The sequence below is a fragment of the Cibotium barometz genome, chromosome 15, assembly GCF_041138505.1.
Source record: "Cibotium barometz isolate CiBa-2024 chromosome 15, ASM4113850v1, whole genome shotgun sequence".
Lineage (NCBI taxonomy): Eukaryota > Viridiplantae > Streptophyta > Polypodiopsida > Cyatheales > Cibotiaceae > Cibotium > Cibotium barometz.
In genome coordinates this window covers 50,095,879-50,121,810 of record NC_141060.1, presented here as the reverse complement: position 1 = coordinate 50,121,810, position 25,932 = coordinate 50,095,879, and the positions used below count along the sequence as shown (strand labels likewise).

At 47.5% G+C, this 25,932-nt stretch overlaps 1 protein-coding gene across 3 annotated transcripts in view; it reads right to left on the bottom strand.

Annotated features, from left to right (window-relative positions):
• Positions 1-1,390: 1,390 nt before the first annotated feature.
• LOC147631417 (uncharacterized) overlaps positions 1,391-25,932 on the bottom strand; it is a 65,967-nt gene continuing 41,425 nt past the window's right edge. For all 3 annotated transcript variants that reach the window (XM_086809816.1, XM_086809818.1, XM_086809817.1), the window contains exon 7: positions 1,391-1,864. In XM_086809816.1, the coding sequence (XP_086665942.1) occupies positions 1,645-1,864 (220 nt within the window). In that variant the 3' untranslated portion in view covers positions 1,391-1,644. The remainder of the gene's footprint in view (positions 1,865-25,932) is intronic.

The following is a 25,932-nucleotide window of genomic DNA, read 5'->3' as shown; positions in this document are numbered from 1 at the left end:
CCTTTCATTAAGATGTTCAGTGAAAGTTTAAGCTCGCCAAATCATAAACAGCTTTTGGATTAGTGCTTTAGATTGCGTCAACTTATGCTCAAGAACCGGCTTTCATTTCTCTACTTGTATGGGAAAATCTTAAGCCAAACTGAAGCTTTGCAAACTTCCTCACTTAAAAAGCCATAGCCTAATCTCAAGCATCAAGCAACCTTCTTGTGAAATTTAGATAACTTCAAATCCAAAGCCTCCAGCCTGCTATGTTTTCGTCATGGTCCTTGGTCGCAGATATTCCAGCCCAACCTGAAATTTTTGGCTGGTAACCTGCATGTATTCCGACTCTGTTGATCTGTCCACTCTGATCCCTGCTGATGTGTCGTGCACTGAGCTCCTGTCCAGTCTGGTAGCTGAGCTGTCGCACAGACACAGTTGTGTCCATTCTGATAGCTGATGTGTCACGTACTGAGCTGTTGTCCATTCTGAAGTGAGTTTCTGCCTGTTGATGTGTCGTACAGGCATTGGCAAGTGCTCCCAATGACCATGATGGTCGGGAATGGTTCCCCAGTCGAACCATTTCTGCTCTGCAGGCTCCCAGCTGCCGCCGGTCGCCTGACGTCAGGAATGGTCCTCCCGGAGACCATTCCCTACAACCTTCTGAAATACATTCTACATCCCTCCTTTGGAAACGAAGACAGCTATTCCCTAAATGCATAAGGCATAATTTGGGGGTCTACCAAACCTATGCAGGGTTTCAGAGTTCTTCCTTTCTCCTGTCAGATAAATGGATTCTCCATCCATCAAGAGATTCTCTTTTGAGCCTTCATCCAAGTTGCAGCAATGTGAAGGCGACTCTTTCCAAAGTGGGCACTCCATCAGCCACCCATTTCAGATCTCCAACAACCAAGCCAACAAAGACGGTCTGCACCTCATCAATGAGGAGACATTAGCATATTCAATTGGCTTTGCGAACCTTCATGATAGCTCATGCTGTCCTTTGTTATTAAAGTTGCAAAAACTAAAATTTGGGTACAGAGATGTGCATCCTACAGGCTCCATGTCTTTCATTAAACAATGAACACCCTACTCTTAAAACATTAAATTGCTTTTAACTGGAAAAGTAAGGAAGAAATAAAAGGGTTCTTGAAAGTCCCACAATCTTCTTGTAGTTAGGGACTCAACCTTACATTGGTTGCTTCTAAGGCTCACAAGAATTTCATTGAAATCACAAAAATAATCTAAGGGTGAGAGCAATGTGCGTTGTCCCTACTATGATCACAAATAATGTGCTTCTACAAGCACACATCTAGATGCACAATCACGCGTGAGCGTGAGCGTGAGCGTGAGCGTGAGCGTGAGCGTGAGCGTGAGCGTGAGCGTGTGCGTGTGCATGTGCATGTGTGTGTATCTATGGACATAAAGTCTCATGTATTCCAGGAAAGAAAAAAGGCAAATCAATCAAACATGCCTTTGACTACACACAAAAGTATAATTTTATTTTTAAGGATTGGTCAGGCATTCAGAAAAGATCCCAGATAAAGCCAGCCCTCCATCCTTTCTTTCTAGACCTTCATCAAACCAAACGGCCTTGCCATGGGCTCAGTTTGAATTGAACAATTGTGAAAACAGAGTCACAATTTAGTATGAAAGGCTTAGTTCTCACATCTCCCGCTTCATAGCCAGCAGTTCACGGTAATCTTGCAATCGACCGCAGAGTTTCTTAATGCTCTGCTCGAACTGGACAAAGACAGTCTGTCTTACTTGCCGCAAGTGATTCGCATCCTGTGGTTTGAACCCATTGTTTACATCTTTTCCACAAAAAAATCTAGGTGCTAGGGAAACCTTTAGTTTGCTCTGTTCCAATGTAACTTTCCTCAGCCTGCAAAACACAAGGAAATTCAATTTAAAATTCTTGCAAGGTACAGTAAAAATGGTAAAATTTTCAGTCAAGTACCTGACTTGCCAAAATTAAGTTCTCATTTTCAAGTTTCAGCAAAAGGGTTCTAGAATAAGACATGCCCAAGGGCCAAAACATAGTATAGGAAGAAGAACCATACACACCACTAAGGTCAGCATATGTGAAAATAAACGAGTAAAAAATGAAACCTCTAAACATGGCCACCTAACCCCAACTCTACCCTACATCCATCAGAGCCTATACCAAAGGTTACTTGCCATTTTTATCTAGCCATAAATAGTCTTACACAATTAATACACAAAATGAAAACCAAGTTCCTTTGCTGACCTATAGGCCTTCACTTCAACCCTCAAATTTCCTACTTTGCATATTCCTGCCTACCAGGACCACAAATAGAGGATGCCTACAGCATCCCCCAGAGCTAACATAACAAAGATAAAATGAAATGAAAATGTAAGGTGATGTGAGTGGGTGAATTTGGAGGGCTGTAAGCTTGCTCCTTCCACGGAAATAGTTTATAGAGTTACCTAGGAATTTCATCTTTCGTGGGCCCGTGTGACGATCCCTTAGTGCGCACTGTGCTTCAGAACATGGCTCTGATTTTTCTTTGGGTCCCTTGTGATGTCCTCTCAGAGGCTTTGGTTCCAAAAATTCTTGGTTAGGCTCTTAGAAGTAACTGTTAGAATCAGGTCTAGGGTTAGCAGCCTGCACACAAGCTATGGTGGCTTGTACTGAAACATGGCTATAGCATTGGAGCAAAGAGAGAGAGAGAGAGAGAGAGAGAGAGAGAGAGAAAGATATATTAACCTCTCCAAGAGGCCAAAGTGGCCTATGAGATAAAAGTACCAATACATCCAAAACTCAAGGAAACTAAATGTCCCCAGTAGAAAATGAAAAGCATAAACTGAAAAACAACTAGCTATACCATGTGGCCAAAGAGGAACGAGTGGCCTGATACAACTGCCAGAAAAAGGCATATCTGATGTAAAAGTGCGGAACTAGAAAAATGGTAGGCTATGGGAAACAGCTGAATAAATTCACCCCATAATGTCTCGCATAGGTCGATCCAGCATAGACAGGCTGAAGCGCCGAGGTTGGGCCACACGACGCCGTGCCAATATCGTCTGTATCCTCTGATAATGTGTCGGCTCGGGCCCCGGTGTCATGTGCACAGAGTGTATCTACTGTGTGCTACACGCACACAAGACTAGCTTCGAGGCTTGGGGAAGCTTGGAGCTAGGCAGGCTGATTGGCGAGCTGGGCTAGAGATATACTGACGTGCGGGCACCCAAGTATGGACGCACGGTGACCGGTCAAGAGCCTATAAAAGGGTGGCCAAGGTTGGTTAGTTGATTCATAGAGTCTCGGGAGTCTTTGTGAGAACTCTATGGTCAGGAGCGTGGATCTAGTGCAGACGTGCACCTGCTTCATGCAACCGAGGCCGGCAACAGTCTCGAGGCCCGCGAGGGTAGCTCCTTGGCGGTATGGGACGTCATGGGGTAGAGATTGGTTGGTGCGTCTTGCTAGTTAGCTCAGCTCGTGGCTTGGTGGGGACGGCCAAGACTTATGGGTTTTGCCCACAGCTGTCAAGGTTGGGTGGTGAGTCAAGCATGCACCCCTTTCACGTTATTTGGCTTTGTTTTGCAGGTTTTGAGTCGTGTTTCAAGAGCGTTCTTCGAGGCATGCCCTCATACCATTGTCAAATCCCCAAGGTTCTCCTCGAAGAACGCTCCTGAAACATGACTCGAAACCTACAAAACAAAGCCAAATAACATGAAGGGGGTGCAGGCCTGACTCACCACCCAACCTTGATAGCCGTGGGCAAAACCCACAAGTCTTGGCTGTCCCCACCGAGCCACAAGCTGAGCTAACTAGCAAGACGCACTGACCAATCTCTACCCCATGATGTCCCATACCGCCACCCTCGTGGACCTCGTGACTGCTGCCGGCCTTGGTTGCACGAAGCAGGTGCACGTCTACACTAGATCCAGGCTCCTGAACATAGAGCTCTCACAAAGACTCGCGAGACTCTATGAATCGACTAACCAACCTTGGCCACCCTTTTATAGGCTCTTGGCCGGTCACCGAGCGTCCACACTTGGGCGCCCGCCCATCCATACTTGGGTGCCTGCCCGTCAGTCTATCCCATAGCCCAGCTCGCCAATCAGCTTGCCTAGCTCCAAGCTTCCCCAAGCCTCGAAGCTAGTCTTGTGTGCGTGTAGCACACGATAGATACACTCTATGCACATGACACGCAAACCAGTGGGTCGTGGACGCCGTACTCTACATAGCGCTCTAGTTTTGTCCAAGGTGACTCCTCGAGGTGGTTGTGTGGGCCCAGTCGACTCGTGGTCAACGGTGCATGGGGTCGCTGTTGCTCTAAAGAAGTCGGTAAGGGTGCGCTGGCCTGTGTCTCGGACATGTTCCCCCTGTCTGGAGCATAGGACAATGCACAAATAAAGAGAGAGATTTAAATGATGTGACTTGTGTTGTATTTCTTCACTAAAGTACACTGTTTTATAGGCTTAGAGCCTCTCTTGCATGACATCACTACTTAGGTCAATATAGGTATAATATCAAGATATTTAGGTGCACCACTCTAAAAGTGGGTTCACACACACACACACACACACACATAGATAGGTTGCCCTTTTAGAGGCCGTTCACACACACTTATCCTTTCGTACTTAGATAAGGAACACTCCCCCTCAAGCGTTATACTCGTATATACTTCATTTGGATAAATCTATGCCTAGGACATAGTTTCACTAGAAGTTGTGCCTAGTTCTGACCTTGCAGTAGAGTACAATGGTAGTCAATTGTAGTAGACCTTTAAAAGGCCCATGAGTCTTCATACTCTACAAAGTTTGTAGGCTGCTATTGCTGCTTCTTGCGTGACACTGGCCTCTGCTTTCTTGTGAAAGCAACTGTTCTCATTGCCACAATGTTTGCAAGGCTTCTTGGCATAGCAGTCCTTCTTTGCATGATTGTTCCTTCCACAAATAGAACACTTTTTACCTTTGAAGTTCTTCTTTGTGAAGGAGTAGTCTCCCTCCACGTTGTTCTTTATCTTCTTTTCCTCTTCCTTGAAGGAGGCTATGACCTCTTCCAAGGTAAGATTTTGCAGGTTCTTTAGTGTGGTGATGAATGTAAAATCCTAGGAAACCCTAGCAAGATTTCCATCGACCCGATGTGAAACTCATTGCGTGACTACGAAAGATTGTGGCTAGTGACTCACCACTTAGCCAAAGGTTCAGTACCTTGAATCACCCCCGATCCTGAGGTCAGATTGAAATGAGCCTACCAAACCACATAGCCCCAATTTGGAGTTCCATACCACCAAGCGGAACCACGCGCCTACATCTCCATGGTCTAGAGATCTTGCATGCTCCTTGATAGCCCGAGGCTACAGCGTGGCTACTTGATCTCTTGTGTCTAATAAGTGACCCCAAGTCACTTATATAGTAATAACCTCGATATAAGTGACCTAGTTTTATTTATAAAGCATTCATGCTTTACTTATAAGCTTTTAGCAAGCTATTAATTATAGCTTTACTGACCCTAAGGCCAATCTGACCTCCTCTTGCTAGCACCCTTAGTTCACATGTGAACCCTCCAGGTCCCCACACCTGTGCCGAGCCTTAACCCTAATCTTGGGTTAATCCTAACCCTGATACTAGGTTAGTCGACGATTCCTTCTAGTCTCAATGTTAGGACTGAGGCTTAAGAGTAGCATAGCTCGTGACGAGGGTCGTCTCACACGTGGGTTGACCCTAATCTCGAGTTAATAATAACCCTAATTTTGGGTTAGTCCACGTGTTCTCCGCCCTAGCTTTAGGTCAGTAGGGAGGTAACATACTTACCCCCTTATTTTAATTCGCATCCTCGCGAATGCATAAGGAGAACAAGCCACCGTAAGCGAATCTTCGGATCTGAAATCCATCCATAGCATGTACTTAAGTCTACTGCCTCTTCAAGAGGTCAAGACTCTCCAGCAAGTCTATTTCTGGTAAGTCCAACAACCTTGTGTGCACAAATCCAACTCCAATCTAGGAGTTCTGATTCTCATCCACGAACCACACTCTAATCCCAGAGTGAAAATAGGACATCTTGTCACAAAGTGCAATAAGCTCTACCATTACCACCCTAGCACAGACCCATAGCACAACTCCTCAATAGTATCAAATGGCATCTTGCATTAGTTGTCGACAAACACTAGTCCACTTAGAAAACAAGTCCCAATGCACTTGAAAGCCTGAGAGTCACATACGACTTTCACACAACCTTCCGTATGTTCCTTGTCCTCTAACCACTTGAAGACAACAGTGTATGTCCCTTCTCCTTGAATAACTCGAAGACAACATATGACTTTTAGCTACTTTTCACCCCACCAAATTGGGAATGAAGATGTACTCATGTAGAGGCCCTACTTCCAAAAGCAAACAAGGAAGTATAGCATATTCCATCCCTAACATGTCCGTAGCTACAACCCTTCGAACATATGGGATTCCATGTGACTAATCAAAATAACCCCGTGGAACATCCACCTACCCTGAGTATCTTTGACCATTGTGACTCAGCGGTAAATGTCCACAAGGTCATTATAAAAACAAGTGGTCCAAAACCTTGAACATGCAACTGGGCCCTAGGCTCTAATTCCTAGACCAAGAAGTTCACAATTTCTTAAAATAAACGGAGAAGTTCCAAACTCATCTCGCTCATGTACAATTCCAAGGATGCATCATACATCAATATGCAGCTATATCACTTGGCCATCACGAGAGAGTGTGTAATGAATCTCAGTATCACCTATCTAGTGACCAACATGCTTTTGACAACCAAGAAAGTACCTTATCTTGCTGTCCACACAATTGGCACTTCTCCTCGTATTTACCTTAGGTTAACCATGCACCAACATGGAGTATCTCAAAGAAATAACCCCAGTTGCCTCGAAAGCATTCCATATGAAATACACCAGGCCATCCCATACCACCATGATATACTCGATACAAAACCACCTATTATGCCACGATTGTAGGTGGAATGATCAGTTTCCTCTTACAAATCCGCTTTGAGACACTCGATTACCCGTCGGATACCCAGGTCCAACTCTTAGTCAACCCAAGAATCACTCCAATTTGTGTAAAACTCAAAAAAGATATTAACTCACTTGTCCATGTTCCAAACAATGATTGTGAGTCTTCAAACCTTGGCTAACTACTAGCCATCAGAGCACCTTGGAATTCAGGTAAAAGACGCCTAGATTTGTCTAAACCTAGCATCCCTGGGCTGAGACCATAAGATTCCTTGCTCAACACTCGATTCATATAAAAGAGCATATCCTTCTTTTAATTTCTTTCCCACTAAGGGAGAAATAAGCGTGAAGATTCAATTACAAAAGGCAAAAAGATAAAAAAAAAGTAAATATTACATATATCACGGGTTTACACAATGTGGAGAACTCAAGGTTCATCTAGAGTCATAAGACACTCTTGGACCCACCAAAAAGTGTGGATTCTTACATGAATCCCACATAGCAATAGCCTCTTGATACCATTGGACAACAACGTGGTCATCTGGTGGTAAAAACTTGGAGCACCCATCAACCTGGGATTCGACACTATCCTCCCACACGGGACACTGAATAATGCGATCCTAACTAGTGATCTCAATGTCATCATCCCGTGTGGGACCCTCAACAAAGCTTTCTTGATCACTCTCCAGCATATCTACTGTGGAGCATATGGTCCAAGCCAACCTAGTGGCTTCATGTACTCAAAGCCTCGGACTTCGCGGAATTTTTGACCATTGACTCCATAAATCTCTCCCACACACGAAACTTGTGCAAACTTTGAGAAAAAAAAAAGAGTGGCAGAAAAGAAAGAAATGAAAGGGTAAAGAAAAGCCTATGGGGGTAGATGAGAAAGCTCATGTGAGAGCATCTTGAGAGAGACTTGAGTGGAAAAAAGCTTTATGCTTTCCTAAAGAGCTACACCTTGCTTTTTATTAAAAAGTTGTCCTGCTTTTCGAGAAAAAGCTTTGCCTTGCTTTCCTATAAAAAGTTGTGCATTGCTTTTCAAGAAAAATCTTTGCCTTGTTTTTCTAAAAAACCTACACTTTGCCCTTTTTTTAAAAAAATGCTTGCTTGGTATTTGCTTTCTTGCATAAAAACTCCCTTTGTCTTTAAAAAAAGATTAAAAAGCAGGGTTTTATTTTTTCACTTAAGCTTTATATTTTCTCATGCTTTTTTTCTCAAAAAAAGAACTTATGTCTTTTCTTTCCCCTTGTGCAGGCTTTTTTGCTGCCCATGCTGCTGAGAGTGTGAGGTGGGAAAACTATCCGAAGGGACTTGATGCCTTGAGGGTATGCTAGCCCACCCCGAATATTATGCCTCTATATGGGGAGGAGGTGCAAGGAGAGGAAGAGCACGCACCCATGGTAGGCACCTTAGGAACGCACTCACGCACCGGGTAGGCACGTTAGGCCTTCTCGGGTGCGGGAGAGGTTCCGTGGGTGCCGAGTGCCCCGGGGGTTGCCCTCCCCGCCTTGACGGTGATCGGGCCGAACGTGGAGTCGAGATCGAAAACGGTGGAAAACGGCCGACCGGCGGACTGACGAGCCATGCCGTGCCGACGGGCCGAGACGCAGCCAGGCCGGTGGATCATGGATGGAAGGCAAGACCCGAGACGAGGCCGAGGGAGCCGAGCCGGGGCACGAACGCAAGTGATCGGTGAGACCCCGCAAGGAAAACGCGTGAGACGCACTCGACGGGCCGATGGAGCCGTTTCATGAAGCATGGATCGTGGAAGGCCGCGTGCGGCAAAGGCGTCGTGGGACCGTCACCGCAACACCGAAGACTCGCCTGGGTGAGGGTAAGGCCAAGCGACGGCACCTGCGCAACCGAAGCAACTCCGGACCAAGAAGGGTCCCCATGTGGCGGTGTAGCCCGAAGTGGTGCATGCTCTGCCCGAATAAAGCAGCATCCAATAAAACCGAACCTGGGTGAGGGTAAGTCCCTGACGGCACCAAGAGCCTCGGGTTCTTTGACACCAATAAAGAGAAGCGGACCTTGCAGTGGTCCAAGGAAGTGGCCGTGCTGGCTGTCAAGCGGAGCACAAGGTCACTGTGCGGGCCGTCAACAAGCGGCGCACGTCAGTTTTTCCTATTTTAGGGGTATCAAAGCTTCCGTCCGTCAAAAAAGTGTGTTTGGGGCACTCAAACAGCCTGGAACCAGAGTCTTGTACGTGAAGGTAACAGAGCGACGGCGTGAAGCCAAAGAGCCCAAGCACGACAACCGACACTGAAGTACTTCTACGCCACACATCAGCACAAGGAACATAGGCTCAACAAGACTCACGTCAAATCACCAACAACGGTGACGGGAGCGTCCAGCAATAGAGGTGACAGCTACAACATCGGCACAACACCGACATAAACCGAGGCAACGGCTACACTGCGTGGCATAACACCGACAACAACCAGCTTCAATGATTGCAATGACAACACCACACTGGCAGGAGGGAGTGATGTGCTACCCGAATGTGAGTGTGGCAACGCGAGTTGAGGCGCTAGAGAAGAAGAAGAAGGAGTGGAGAGAGAAGGAACCACCGACTTCTCCCGTGGGTTCTAAGGTGCCACAAGCGCTTTGGGGCCCATGCCGGCCCGAACTGGAGCAATCCGGGGAGGGCGAAGTTTCTTTGAGCGGGAACGTGCCAAATCAAGTCAGCAAGGGCTGCAGAGGCACAGAGTTGTGTGACTTGGGAAAACAGGTTTGAAGAAGGGGACTACTTGGGAGCTCTCGACTGCAACCTAAGGACCGTGGTGCCGGGCATATAGCACTCTGTATGAAGGAGCAAACGGGTATAGCTGGACTCGAACAGGTGGACTTGAGTTGTACGGCTCATGAGTTGAAGGACTTTGGAAAGCAAGTTTGAGGAAGGTGACTACTTGCAAGCGCTCAAGCACAGGACATGGAACCGTAGTGCCGGGCACATAGCACTCTGGGTGAGGGCGTGAACCTGTACAACTGGAATTGGGCAAGTGGACCCGAGTCGTTTGGCTCCCCAGGTTACCAGAAAATGGAAACAGCTGGATGTGTAAGTGGAGTGGCAGTGTGCATGCAGTTGGGTGGGGCAGAGTGGCAGCTGGCTCACTGAAGTTCGTAGGTGACTTGGATGTGAAAAGCACTCAAATCTAGCCAAAGGGCAAAGTGGGTGCAAAACAGAAGGTACGGCCTGAGACGAAGTTCAAGCAAGTAAAACTTGGGACCTAGCCGTCCAAGCAGAGCTTGTTGGGATGACGTCTAAGAAGACTTGTTCTTCGCAGTACGGCAAGACACACTCAGAACGCAAAGGTTCAAGGTGATGGTGCAGAGTCAAGAAACGAAGCTAATGTGAAGGTCATCATGGTGTCATGGGAGCGTAAGCAAGACTAAGTGGAGGGACTTTGCGCCTTGGTGAACAGGAACAGGCAGATTCTGGCGTAAAGGTCAAGACCGCCTATACAGGTTTCGGAACAGTTTGGCTGGAGCATGGCAAAGCAAGTCTTGGTGTCAAGGCAAGCTAGAGCACTCAAGTCAGTTGAACCAAAGCCGAAGAAGTGCAAAGGTTCGAATGCCAAAGGTTTGCAGTGGTTTCACTTGCTGTCAGGTGGGGCCAAAGGCACTTTGTCACAGAGAATCAATGCACTTATGTACCGAACAGGATGAAGCAGAGCATCAAGGTCCACGACAACCAGGTGCAAAGTTGGAAGTGGCACAAGATGGGGCAAACCAAGCTGGAGTCAGTGAGGTGGGCAACTCTTGTCCATAAAGATTTTGCACAAAGAGCTCAAGGGGCATCGGCGAGCAACAAGGCTCAAGACAACGCTCCAACGCAGAGGAATGTGAAGTCAAATTTGAAGAAAAGATGCTGCAACCAAGTTGGTGTCAACTCGGCAGACAAGTCTCGACTTCCTTGAAGGCTTATGCATTCTAAGCAACACTGCATTGCCTCAGGTAATCACTCTTACTCAGCTCAGACAGGAGCCATGGCGAGACCACGCAGTCACCTCGCCAGTTTTGTGGGGATTGGGGGACTCTCAAGCAGGGGCTTGAAGTCCGGGCTATTTAGATGAAAAGAAGAAAATACAAAAATATGCACCGTCTTTCATTTGTAACGGGTTAGACACTGACCTTGCTGATGGCTATAAAGCAGGGTAAAGACCTCCCGCAAGTAATTACTATCTATCACTATGCACATAGAGCATTTTACGAGGTGCATACACTCAACCTTTGGTTTCAAAAGTAATTGACGAGGGCGTCAATTCTATAAAGGGGGGGTGTATGTGAGGTGGGAAAACTATCCGAAGAGACTTGGTGCCTTGAGGGTATGCTAGCCCGCCCCGAATATATTATGCCTCTATATGGGGAGGAGGTGCAAGGAGAGGCAAAGCACGGACCCATGGTAGGCACCTTAGGAACGCACTCACACACCGGGTTGGCACGTTAGGCCTTCCGGGTGCGGGGTAGGTTCCGTGGGTGCCGAGTGCCCCGGGGGTTGCCCTCCCCGCCTTGATGGTGATCGGGCCGAACGTGGAGTCAGAACCGAAAACGGTGGAAAACGGTCGACCGGCGGACCGGCGAGCCGTGCCGTGCCGACAGGCCGACGGCCGGGCTGGCGGATCATGGATGGAAGGCAAGACCCGAGACGAGGCCGAGGGAGCCGAGCCGGGCACGATCGCAAGTGATCGGTGAGACCCGCAAGGAAAACGCGCAAGACGCGCTCGACGGGCCAATGGAGCCGTTTCATGAAGCATAGATCGTGGAAGGCCGCGTGCGGCAAAGGCGTCGCGGGACAGTTTCCGCCGGTCTCGTGACAGAGAGCATTGCCCAAGCCTCGGTGCACAGGTCTTTACGCTCTCCAGCCTTGCTTGCACTGTTCTGTACAGCCCTCTGCCCAAGCTGTCGTGCACGCTGAGGGCTGCATGCTCGGCCTGCTGCACACCGTCCTGCGAGTGGCTCATGCTGTTCAGCACACAAGCATACATGCTGCTCTGCTCAGCCTTCTAGCCTTGCCTGCAGCAAGAGGGACTGCAACTTGGTAGCCATTATGGCCAGCAGCCAGGCCTTGGCTGCAAGTTGAAGGCAGGCCATGGGTAAGGGCAAGGCAAGGAAACCCTAGCCACGGCTGCACAGAACAGGCCGTGTGCAGCTGAGCATAGGCTGCTCCCTAGGCATGCATAAAACTGCACACGAGGTTTCTCTAGGCCGCCCTACACGTGGACACAAAACACCTAAAAAGCGCATGCTTTTGTCCAGCACCCTCGTGCACACACCATAGGCTCTCTCATGCATCACCATCATGTGCTTTTCTACATAGATGACAGCCATGAGTACAAATCCCCTTCCTTCCGCATGCTTTCCTTGCACACCCGCACAAGAGTACATTTCTATAAATCCTTCGTGCCTCAGTCATACTTTGTCAAGTTTGCTCTGATACCAATGTAAGATCTCCCTTGGGCCATCACCTAGGATCACTTGACCTTGAACCCTTGTGGATCAAGACAAAAGACATACTTGAGAAACCTTAGAGAGGTTTCCATAGACCTGATGTGAAACTCATCTCGTGAACACGATAGATTGTGGCTAGCGACTCACCACCCAGCCGTAGGCTCAGTGTCTCGAACCACCCCCAAGTCTGAGGTCAGATTGCCACGAGCCTGCCAAGCCACGTAGCCCCAACCTGGCATCCCATACCACCAAGAGGAACCATGTACCTGCAGCTCCATGGCCTAGAGATCTTGTACGCCCCTGGATAGTTCAAGAATACCAAGTGGCTACTTGATCTTTAGCGTCTAATAAGTGACCCCATGTGACATGCGGGCACATGTAATACAAAAAAACCAATGGCCCGAATCATAGCATACATTCAACATACATCTCAACATAAGCATGAATCAACACATCTGTCACATACATCATGTACATATACATCCTGAAACCATAGGTATCTTTATTACCAACAGAGTAATCTCTTGAACAAGATGCGGGTGCCCAAGAGTTCCACTCCTCTGATGGCACCAGATTTATCCAAATCTGTGTAAAACAAAGCAAGACAATATCTTGGTCACCAACCAGAGCAAGGCAGTCACCAACTGCCCAAAAGAGAAAACAAATCCTCGGTCACCAACCAAGGCCAAAGCAGTCACCAACTGCTGTCCAAATAAAGCCAACCCTCAGTCACCAACTAGGGCCGGAGCAGTCACCAAATACTGTCCAATCAAACCAAGCCCTTGGTCACCAACCCGGGCATAGCAGTCACCAACTGTTCCTTGGTTTCACGGCTGTCCACACGATTGTCCAATTCAGCAGCTCCAAACCCATGTAGTATGGCTGAGATTTGTTGTGATTCAATACAGCGAGCCAAAAGAGTAGTAGTAGAGAAAGTCGACCGGCTTTAGGGAGCAATTATGCAACTCGATTGGCCCCTGTAGTCTATATACATCTCGGCCAGCACTAGAGAAAAGAGGAGACGTCGGCGGCCAGCCCTATAGCTAATGTTTCAACAGTCGACCAGCCACATATTCACTGTTCCATGAGTCTGCCAGCTGTCTGGCAACAGTAGATGGAGTCAGCCAGTCACACGGGTCTCTTGTTGTTCAACAGCCCTATGTTCCCTAGAGAAGCAGTAGACCAGCTCTCTTGGCTGCCCTTCCTTGCTCCACACCCCAAGCACGTAGAAAAGTAACTCGTGTCTAGCAAAAATAGTCCCCGGGGTCACTTTTAGCAACTCGTGGGTTTTTGGTCCATGCCCGGGTGGCCAAACCTAAAGTTCATTAAAATAGACCAAACCAATGTGAACTCTCTTATAAATTATAAGTTTGTCCCCAAACTTTAATGAATGTGAACCTGCAACAATAGACTTTAGTTAACAAAGAAATAATAATTAAATAAGGTTGGGTGTGCACACTTACCAACTGCAAAACACATAAAATTCACCACCTTAGTCCCAAACAGATGTGCACACGAGCGTCCACGGGGTGTCCAAGCGTCCCCGATGCCCGTGGACATTCACAAGCAAAATACCATGCAACGTCCAAGCAAACAAAACAAGTCACGACTCACACATGCAAGTGCACTTCACAGGCAAATGCTTGTGCGCGATGATTTGGATTAAATCTCCCAACTTGCCATCTTGTACACAAACTGTCGCGACCATGGGCACCACCCATGCTGGATCCAAATGTCATACTCACTAGAGCCATTGCCCTTGCATGAGCCCACCAGCTAACTCACCAGGATCACCAACCCTTCCATGAGTTAACACACTCACTGAACAGAGTCACTAACTCTTTCATGAATTTATGTAGACACTAGGGTCACCGATCCTTGCATGAATGCATAACTACAGTAGTCAGAGTCACCAACTCTTCTTACTGACTCACCAACTCTAATCACTCATTAGAGTCACCAACTCTTACATGAGTGAATCCATCATGCTCCAAGAAATCCTTCCGCATGGCACAAATCTCTGGAGGATTGTGACACCCCACGTCACTTATATAGTAATAACCACACTATATAAGTGGCCTTCTTTTATTTATAAAACTTTCTTGCTCTACTTATAAGCTTTTAGCCATTATTATCCTTATGCTATTAATTAAAGCTTTATTGATCCTAAGACCAATCTAGACCTCGTCTGGCTAGCGCCCTTACCCCACGGTGAACCCTCTAGGTCCACACGCATGTGCCAAGCCTTAATCCTAATCTTGGATAAACCCTAACCCTAATCATGGATTAGTCCACGTGTTCCCCGTCCTAGACCTAGGCCGGTTGGGAAGTAACAATAAGGTTCCCGTAAAGCTCTTCAAGCATGGACTTTATGAGTATTGATAGGGCCACATGATCTTCAACTTGTACCTTTACACCTGCAAGCTAGTTAATTAAGGACTTCATCCTATTCACATGAGAATCAAAGCTCTCATGTGGTTGCATTAAAAGACCATAGAACTCTACCTACAAAGAAAATTTGGAGTTCTTTGCCCGAGTCCCCAAAAGCTTGTCCAGCTTTTCATAGGCTTCTTTGGAGGGCAACATGGTGTATGAAACTATCAAAGAGGCCAAGGACTATGAGGCCAAAGGCGCTTTGATCCCTAAGCTTCCATGCTTTTTGAGCTACATCTTCCCTGTCAGGCACCTTCTCTTCTCCTTCAATGAGAGGCCAAAGGCCCTCCCTCATGAGACTAAGTTTAGTTTAGTCTACTAGGTATGGAAACTTTCCCCATTGAATTTGTCAATGAACATGTGGGTAGCCATGATATGCTATAAATCCGGGAAGTTCTTATCAAAGGAGAATTTCCAATGTCAGTGTCTAATCCCTTACCAAAAATTCCCACAAAAATATTATGGTTTCCAAAAATCTAGAAATCCGGGTTTCCAAACAAGGAGGTTTTGATCAATGATACATGAGCATGCTATACCAACACTTTAATGCTTGATGTGTACCCTCAATTTTAAAATTGATGGAGCAATTAGGGTCAACTGCTCTGATTAAGCATGATTTTGCAAAAAATTTAAAAAAGCCTCAAATCAATTTTGCTTTCTTGAAGCTCTTTGATTTGTTGATTTTGAGCTTTGCTCCATGCGATGGAGAATCCGCCCTTCTTCAAATCGGCTGCTCTTCTTGGGTGAGTGTGCTGAATATGACGATTTTGCTAATGGCCATCGAAGCTCAACAAAGTGGAGATGGCTGCAAGCTTATGGGAGGCAGCTACACATGGATGGCCAGCACAATGAGCTGCTGTAGAGAGTTGTGTACACAATTATTGGTCGTGAGATGGACGGACAAAAGATGACAGGCTGTGGTCGGCGAATAGTGCAGCAAAGGTAGTTCGGATAATACCAACTGTTAGCATCAAGCCTAGGGTTAGTTGCCTGCACACGAGCTATGGTGGCTTGTTCTGAAACATTGGAACAAGAGAGAGAGAGAGAGAGAGAGAGAGAGAGAGAGAGAGAGAGAATGCACAAATAAAGAGAGAGATTTGCACGACTCAAATGATGTGACTTGTTGTATTTCTTCACTCAAGAGAGGCTTAGAGCCTCTCTTGCATTACATCACTACTTACGTCAATACAAGTATAATATCTAGACATTTAGGTGCACCACTGAGCACTCTAAGAGTGGGTTCACACACACACACACATGTTGCCCTTTTAGAGGCTGTCCACACACACTTATCCTTATGTACTTGCATAAGGCTTGTTCTCCAACAGTAACAGCTGGAGTTTGCGACCAAGACTCCATGTTGCAGCATGCAATAGGTTGATCGTTGTAACAGGCAACAACGCCTTCTTTATACCCATGAGTTTATGCAATTCAACTTTGAGAGAGAAGAGAAGAGAGAGAGAAAAGATAGATAGTCGACACAGTATTGGGTCCCAATTACCCACACTGAAGGCACGCACACCACCTGAATTAAGCGCTACTTTTATATGCCTTTATGCTGCTGGTCTGCCCGGTAGAAGTGTTGTGGGCCTGTTTTTATTGGACATAAAATGCTACATACAGAATTTAATGCTGCGCTTAACATCATGTGTCTTTTAATGCTTGCCAATTGTAAGCATCTACCTGACCTTCTGATGTCCACTGTTTATGCTGGCCGACTATTGCCTGTAGGCATGCAGTGCTAGTGGCCGATAGCTGTATAGAGGCCTTGATGTTGGCCGATTGGACCTTAGCCCATTATATGGACTGGTCATGTTGCCTATCATGCCCCATGGGCATGGGATGACTCCGAATAGTTTTCGGAACCAAAAGCAATATCAAATTGGCAGATAAAAGTGAGGGCTTTGTCTGTGTAACCATAAGCTCCATCATATGGTGTAAAATGCACCGTCCTTCCTCCTCCTTTGAACTCCTTAGCTTTGCGCTTATCTTTTTTCCCTTTCTTTCCATGCTATGGAGAGGATGACCTAGAAGGGAAAGAAGAAGAAGAAGAAGAAGAAGAAAATGAGGAAGATGAAAGTCTTGATGAAGAAGATGGGCTCTTAGACCTTTTCCGACCATGTCAACTTTTACCACGATGAGAGTGGGCTGATTTGGAATGGCTCCTCTTCCTTCCACAAGAAGGTGGAGGACTGGGTGATCTCTTTGATGAAGACTTTTGATTTTGGGCTGCATCCTCCTTTGTTGGTTGCTCATCCCCTTTCTTCATTTGCTTGATCTTCTTAGATAGTTGCTCATCAAGTCGGAATCTTGGAGAAAAGTGTCCAGTTTCTTTGACCATGAGGGTTCTTGGGTCTTCTTGGGTTTACTTTCCAGTTTTGGTGGCTTCTCTTTTTAGTACTTAAAAAGCTTTTAATCTTTTGCTTTCCAAAAGCTAGTCGCATCATTCCAAGCCTATAAGGTGACCTCGCATTGCTATCCTACCATGTGTCGGTGCCACATCACCATCATCACATCATCAATGCCACGTCACTTTTTTCCTCTAGACCTTTTTTTTGGGACACGCGTTGATTTTTTGCATATCAGCAACCTATATTTTGATACTTCAGTGAGAAGATAAGTGAACGATGGCAAGGAACACTCAAGGCCACAGCGTTAAGGAAGGCAAAGATGGTGGAGGTGGGAGCGTCCATAAGGTGAAGACGGCAGCAGTGGGAGCATGGCACAATAGCGAAGTGAGGCGGTGACCCATAGGAGATGCTTCACATGCAAAGCTGTGAGAGAGAGTGGGGAGATGCGCCGAGTAGATCAGGCAACCAGGCTCTGATACCATATGTGGAAACTATGACCTACATAGACTGAGGTGGAGATGCATGACATGAATGCAGAGAAAGACTGCGTGTAAAGCGAAGAATTCAAAAGTGAGAAACCACGATTGCACTGTACAAAGAAATCCTTGAACGATTTGTTGACAAGCTCTCAAAGTACAATACTTTCATAGGCTTTAGACCCTTGTCTTTTGACACCTCACACACTAGTGCAATGACACATGGCTACACCTGTGACATCACTACTTATTACATTTAGCCATAAGAGGCTGTTCACACACACACACTCTCTCATTGGGAGTGTCCACACATTGAAGCTCCGAATATCCAACGCACACCTCCTTGATGGCCACAAACTCTAATTCTATGGCATTATTGATTTCTTTCTTGCTTTTTGGATTGCCGTTGTTGGCATTTGTTTGCTTCTTCTTGAACTTTTTAGCTATGTGCCTTGCTTGTTATAGTAAAAGCATTCTACTTTTTTCTTCTTATTTGGAGAATTAAAATCCGTACCTTGCTTATTTGTGTTAGAGGTGAAAGCATGGTTACTACCATTGCAAATCTACATCCGCATTTCCTCATCTCGAAATAATGTGCCGAAACTCCTCAAAGGTGAGAAGAGTGAGCTTGACACCAACTTTCAAAGATGTGACAAACATTTCATATTTAAGCGGCAATGCCCTAATATTGCGATGATGATGGCACACCAATGTCAATTGCAACCATCTGTTCTCAAAGATCGATCTTTGATTCTGGTGAGGAACACCTCCATTGCTTTACCTTCACTTAGCTTCTCTTGTTAAAGCTGATTTTTGGGATTCTGAATTCTTTATGGATTCATGGTCTCACACCGGCTCTACTACAGCATAGTCCATGCTTCGGCAGCCATGGAGACATAGTGAACCATGGTCAACACACTATCTTCCATGCTAGTGATGATGATGCATAGCATTTGCATTCGTTTGTCTCTAAGCTTGGACGAGGATGATAGCAGGTGGTGCAGGGTTTCCTTCTGCATCCACCATTAGTGGGAAATGAACATCAACACTACTCACAATATCCAAAAGCTCATAGGAGAACAAGATAGCCTTGAGCTTGAACATGCATAGAAAATAATTGGTGCCGTTGAGCTTTTCATCAATACAAAATGATGGTGGTGGACATGATCTTACCAAATAAGCCATTTCTCCTTGAGTCTTGTTAGACAACAACTAGCAAAGAAGCCTTGTACCGAGTTGTAGCTTTGATAACATGTAAAAGGATACAACATGCAATTTATGCAAGAAACACTCTTTCACAATAGAAAATGTTAAACTCAAATCACACAGTATTAGAGATAGAGAACAATATTGTATTATTGATGCGATACAATGGATAGCAAAGCCCCACATCCATGTGCTTCTATGAAGTGAGCTTTGATGGCTGACTTGGAATTGTTGAGATGGAGGTTGTATGGTAATAGAAGCTAGGGAGCAAACTCATAGTGGTGACTAATGAAATGTATGGAGAAGGAGCTTGTGAGTCCCTGTGAAGTCTTGGATATGCGGGGCAGCCAGGTTTAGACCGCATTGGTTCATGGTCATAGCCGGTGCCACTTACAGCAGTGTTGAACCAAACCATAAAGAACTACTAGCAATTACCACACGTTACATGCCCATCCAGGCTCCTCTTGGGCCTGGTTTAGGTCCCATAAACTTTGGACAAGTTCTCCAAGAGTAAAGTCTACCTACCGTATGCGGGGACTATCATGGGATAGTGGTACACTCTAGTATGTAGCCTATTTGGTAGTGTACTGAATATTATCTAAGCCGTCTCTATGCCATGTGGGCTCCCAGGCCACCATTCCGTGTGAATATTAGAATTCAGAAGGGTAGTTTAAAAGGGGTTGTAGCCACTTTGAGTAGGACTCAGGAGGTAAATCTTTTGTGTTTCACCAAGATTAGAGCCGACTTGTATGATTCCCTAAGAGAGCTATGTCGAAACAAATGGGCATTTCAATCGGGATTGGCAGTAGATCCAAGAGGGGAGCTTCGTGACCACTACTCAAGGGTCATACCACCTATTAAGGTGGCTGGCAGCCAATACTTTATTCCAAACGGGTGGTTGTTCCAGGATGCGTATTGGATGGTGCTGAGATTAGGAGGAGGATCTTATTTGAATGTCATGACACTTCTCCGGCAAGACATCCGAGGATACAACGAACTAATGATTGGTAAAATGGATGTTTTACAGACCTAAGAAGAAGGCAGGTGTCCAAGACTATTTGGAGAATGTGATCAATATTAGGTGAACAAGGCTAAACGTCCTAGAGACTAGAGGGTCATTTACATCTTTTGGAGGTTCCTTTTAACAAATGGGAAAGTATTTCTCTGGATTTTATTGTCAAATTACCACGGACCAGCAAAGCACATGATGCTATCTAGGTAGTGGTAGGCAGACTGATGAAGATCGCAAGGTTTTCACCCACAAGGACGATTATGGAAGCAACTGGAATAGCATGACAATTTGTTGAGCAGCTTTTCGGATTGCATGGTCTGTCTTGTGACATAGTGAGTGACAAGGACTCCAAGTTTTTCCGACACTTCTGGCAACTAGTTTTCTAGAAGCTAAAGACTACGCTGATAAGCAAACTGAGAGACCGGATCAGGTTTTGGAGGATATGCTTCGTGCATAGGTCTATAGACAACCATCTAATTAGGAGAGGTACATCCCTATGGTCAAGTCTGCCTACAATAGTGCTAAGCATTCGGCTCTAGTGGTGCATGAGATCCGTAGCTTTCTTAGATTATACTCTAGTTACTCAGTACTTTGCATGCATTGCTTCTCCTTTGTATGATTTGATAAAGAAGAAGGCTACATTCAAATGGACTAATGTAGAGAGGGATGCATTCCTCAAATTGAAAGATGCAACTACTCATGGTCCAGTGTTGATCATTCCGGATTTGCAAAAGCCTTTTAGTGTGGAATGTGATGCATCTGGAAATTGCATAGGCGTTGTCCTAAATCAAGAGGGACATGCTGTGGCTTATGAGAGCCATAGATTGCATGATGCAGAGCTCTCTCTCGCACGAAGGATGAGATATTTGCAGCTGATGAGTATGTAAGAGACTTGGATATTGCTTTTGCTCATGTGCAGATAGCCATTGCAAGGTCATGAGACAAGCATAAAAAGGCTGCCGACAAGCATAGAAGCCAATTGGATGTTAAAGAGAATGATTGGGTATTGTTGAAATTTGAGAAAAACAGAGGCTTGGCAAAGAGGGTGACATATCCTAAGCTTGCAACCAGGTACTATGGGCCTTTTCGAGTGATCAAGAAGATCAATGAAGTGGCTTTTAGATTGGCATTGCCTAGTCATTGGCACATACACTGCTTTTCATGTGAGTCTCCTTTGCGAGTATGTAGGGCCAGAGCCAAGTGAAACGGTCATTGAGGATCCACCAAAAGTGGATGAGCTTGAGGAGATCTTGCAGCCACAGCAGATTGTGTATGACAAGGAACGCAAGCTTGCTGCAGGCAAAGTTGTCAGGCGTTACCTTGTGAAGTTTAAGAACTGTCTTCCCTTTGATGCTAAAGGTAGATGAAGAGTTCTTCAGAGATTGCCTGCATGTGCTTCAGACATATTTGGATGCTTTTCAATTGTGGTGGACAATTGTTTAGAAGCCGGGGGGGATGTGTCACCATTTGGCCACCCAATTGGTCCACTCATGCTTTCTCATCATGTATGTACATTGGACTCGTGTCCATGGCAGTTGTATATGCCGGGGATTGATGCCACTCATGTGATACTTTGGAATTGGCTTTCCGATGGGACTTGTGCCTCTGTGTACATGCTCGGAAATGCCTGGTGGATTGGTGTTCCATTGGATCTGGTACCTCGTGTACTTGCGTAGCACGTCTATTTTGGTATAGTCTCATGAACGGGGGTTGTCCATGTTAGAATTTATGCATCTCAGTGTTTTGGGGTTGTACCATTTATTGGGTATTTTATATATTTTTCTCCTATTTATGTCTTGTGCCAGTTGGCCAACCCTAGAGGCAGTTAGCCAACTCACACATGGACTATATAAAGAGTTCCCCCATTATTCACTAATCCATCCATTCCCTTGCACAAGTTCAACATTCTCTTGTTGGCCTATTGCCATTTTATTTTTTTTTCCGAGAAAAGATCCTTTCATTAGTTATATAAAAACGCCCGTAGGGCTACAAAGATCTCTCCTGCTCATAAGAAAAACAGAGCAGTGAACAAAGCAAGGCAGCCCGGGAGACTCTCCCTAGGTGCTGCAAAATACAAGCATTAGTACAAAAAACTGAGGGGCTAAATCATACAATAGGAGGGGGGAAAAGCCAAACAGGTGGCCTGTAATGCCAACGGGGGGATCCCGTGTGTAGGGTATAGAAGGGGCTGCTGCGCCAGGTGGTGTGAAAGGCCTGGCGCCGCAAGATCGCCTCATCCGAGTCGCCCCGGATGCGGTCATACTGTCCTCGCAGGGTGTGGATCAACTCCTGCCAAATCCCCCGTACAGTCTCTGCTGGTGGCTCCAGTCTCCCCTCAAAGGCCCTGAAACACCAGGCCCTCCAGGTGAACCAGATGGTGAGGCTGCTGAGGAGCTCCCATCGTAAATCCCTCTCCTATGTCCAACTCGCGGACGAGAAATCCGGTGACAGAACCAGGCGAGGCTGGCCCCTAATGAATCTGATGGCCTGACTGTCCTGCTCCATCTCACAACCCATAGCAAGCCCTAACAAGGTCGACCAAGCAGCGGCACCCCACGTAAACATACCCTCTGGAGAGAGGGGGACCAGAATACGCAGCATCCGCAGCCAAATCTGCTGCGCCTGAGGGCAATCCCATAGGCAATGTCTCTGTGTCTCCATAGGGTGGCCGCATCGGACGCAGGCCGCCGGAAGACCGCTGTAAACAAGCCAGGTGCCAATTGTTGAGCCCCTGTGGGCGACCAGCCACTAGAAAGTCGAGATCCTGCGGGCCTGTCGACTGGCCCAGAGCCGGGCCAAAAATCCTCCAGGAACTCCTATGAGAGTCCCTGTAACTGCCAGTGCCCCACTGCAGCTAGAGAGACCATCCTCCTCGCCGTCAAATTATGCCGCCCAAGCCGAACAGTATACTGGAAAAAGGTGATCTCTGAGGCCTCAAGGGATGCATAAGGATCATGCCACTCGAACTCCCCAGGGTCCCACTATAGCCGGGCCAAGGGGCGCGCTGCATATGCCCATATGCGCCAATCCGGGAGCACATCTGCAGGGTCGGGGTCAATATGCCACTTCCGAGAAGCGGCGGCCACTACCCGTATCCTCTGGAAGGTGCACTCTGCAACCAAAGGCGACTCCACCTCCACTCTCTGAAGTCTGCCCTCATCCTGAATCTCAAAGTAGAGGCATCTGCCATCCTTAGTGCAAGCTCTGACAGCAATCAGGATCTCCAACTGTGTAAAGGCTCCCATCCACCGTGGGGCCACTAGCTTGAAAGGCGTGAACCACTCCTCTGTGAGTGCCTCCTGAATATCATCCCTCATAATCAACCCCCCTCTGAAGTGACTCAGCCTCTCCACCTGGATCTCCTCTGGGAGACTGCAGAAGGCCTGCCAGTCTCCAAAACTACGTGCTGGGCCTGCCGCTAAAGGTCCCCAGGCTAGATGAGGCCGAGAACCCAGCATATGACCCTGCTCTGTGCGAACCGCTGGGCTCCAGATGAGCGGCTGTCTGGCCCGCTCCTCAACACAAGAAGGTCGCTGAGAGAGCCCCGGTCTCAGCAGCTCCCAAGCTCTCAGGATGCTCAAAGCAAATCTGTCCTCCCATCCTCTACTGAGGCCTGTCCTCCTCATCTCTATGAAGATCCATGGAATCTCTGGTGCCCAAGTGCCCCCTGCTGGGGGAGCCCGAGCCTGTAGCCGCTGCAAGAGAAGCTCTTTCCACGGCTCTGCGCCTGGAAGCAGCCCCTGAACAATAAGCTTCCCCAATAAGGCTCTACTCTGATCGACTGGATCTATAATGCCCAAGCCTCCCTGAGCCAGCGGAAGTGTAATAACTGCCCATGCAACCTTTGCCCGGGCTGGCTGACCGTCCCGCCCACACCAAAGAAAGTTCCTGATCAGCCTCTGTACCTGGCTGATACAAGAGCTCGAGAAGTTCCTGATCAGCCTCTGTACCTGGCTGATACAAGAGCTCGAGAAGATCCACCAAGACGTAATGTACCACATGGTCGCTAACAGCACCTGATTTGCCGCCACCACCCTCCCAGCCAAGGATAGTCGAGCTGTACTCCAATACAAAAGCTTCTTCCGAATGCTCAGAAGAAGCGGGGCAATCTGCTGCTCAGGTGACAAATCTAGTCCAATCTGGCATCCCAAATACCGCACTGCTGTGCCAGGAGGAATCCATCTAAAACCAGGGTCCAGGCTCCATGCCGGAGTGGGAGCGCTGCTGATCCAAAAGGCCACTGTCTTGCGCCAATTGATCAATGCTCCCGAAGCTGCACTAAAAACCTGGAGCGACTGCTCTGCCCGAAGAAGATTGGCCTCTTGGCCATGCAAAAATAAGCCCGTGTCGTCAGCAAACTCAGCATCGAGGAGGTCCTCCCCCCGGACTGGGAGCTGGAGTCCTCTCAAACCAACCTCCTCTGCCGTCAAATACATGCTCATAGCCTCCGCAAAGAAGAGAAAAAGAAAAGGGGCGAGGGGACACCCCTAACGGACTGATCTGGTCAGCTCAAAACTCGGCCCCCGTCCTCCTGCAATCAACACCTGGCTACGAGCTGTGGAATACAGAGCCGCCACCCTCTAATCCAGCCTGGCTCGAAGCCCAGGCGAAGCATAGTGCCCTCTAAGAAACCCCAATCAACTCTATCGTATGCCTTCTCAAAATCGAGAAGCATCATGACCAAGTGCTCACCAAGAAATCTACCTTGGGCCGTCGCCTCCCAGAAAGAAAAGATGTTGTCAAGGATACTGCGCTCCTTGACGAATCCTGTCTGGGTAGCATGAATCAACTCCCCCAAGAAGGGCTGGATCCTCAAACTCAAGGCCTTTGCTAAGACCTTGTAGACAGTATTGAGGATCGTAATAGGTCTCCAATGCCGAATATCATCTGATACTCCCTCCCCCTTGGGGATAAGAAAGATCAAGCCCTCTGAAAAGCTCTGTGGCATCACGCCAGTGTCCAAAACATACTGAAAGCCCCTGCGGAGGCCTGGCCCCAAAAGGTCCCAATAGCGCATAAAAAAGACCGGCGTCAGTCCGTCCTCCCCTGGGCAACTATGTCGCGGCAGGACCCTCAAGGCCTCGGCAAGCTCAATCTCTGAAACAGGCGCACCAAGAACTGTACGCATACAATCTGTGACCCTCCTCTGCACATGGGCCCACACAGTCTGTCTGCAATCATCCCGATCCGCAGTGGCTGGCTCCGCTGAAAGCAGGTCTCTATAGAATGCAGTGGCAATGGCTCTGATCTCCCCGGGCTCAGTAGCTACCGATCCATCCGGCCTACCAAGCTGACGGACTCCTGCTCGAGCATGGCGGGGTCCAGTAATCTCAAAAAACTCCCCAGTCACTCTATCACCAAGCTGCGTCCACTGAGAGGCCTGACGACGATAGTAAAACTCATGTCTTTGCTCCTCTGCCTCTCTAACCTCCTGGCGTGCCTGGCTCAGCTGGGACGCCACCCACTCACATGCAGGCTGCTGCTCCTGAAGGCGCTAAAGCGAAGCAAGGCTGCGTCTCAGCCGATGCTCCCGCTCGCGAATCTCTCCCAGCCGTGTCAAAGCTGCAGCGTGCAGAAAAGAGCTAAGCTCGATGAGTCCCAAGGCACAGTGGCGTGCTGCATCCTGGTCAGAGCACTGACTATCATGCCAGATCCTCTCAATGTCCTCAGCGAGACTGGGATCTGTAAGTACCCTCTCTGGGATCCTCAACTGCAAGCTGGGCTCCCGTGTCCTCTCCTCCAATGTCAAGATAACTGGCGCATGATCTGAAAATGAGATGCCAGCGAGAATGCCGACGGAGCCCCCTCGCTCCCCTAACCAATCGCCCACATAAAAGCAATCAATCCGTGAAAGATTAGTCCCTCCCTGCTGGCGATCCGACCGAGAGAAACTAAGACTGTCTTGAGAGCGGGAGAAGGCCCCATGCTGCCATGCATCAGTGATCCTTAGTGACATGCAAAACCGGTCCCAAGCTGCAAGCTCCGTGCCGTGCACTGTAACATGACTGCCTCCCACCCTATCGGCCAGGTCCTCAAGCATGTTGAAGTCTCCCCCGACACAC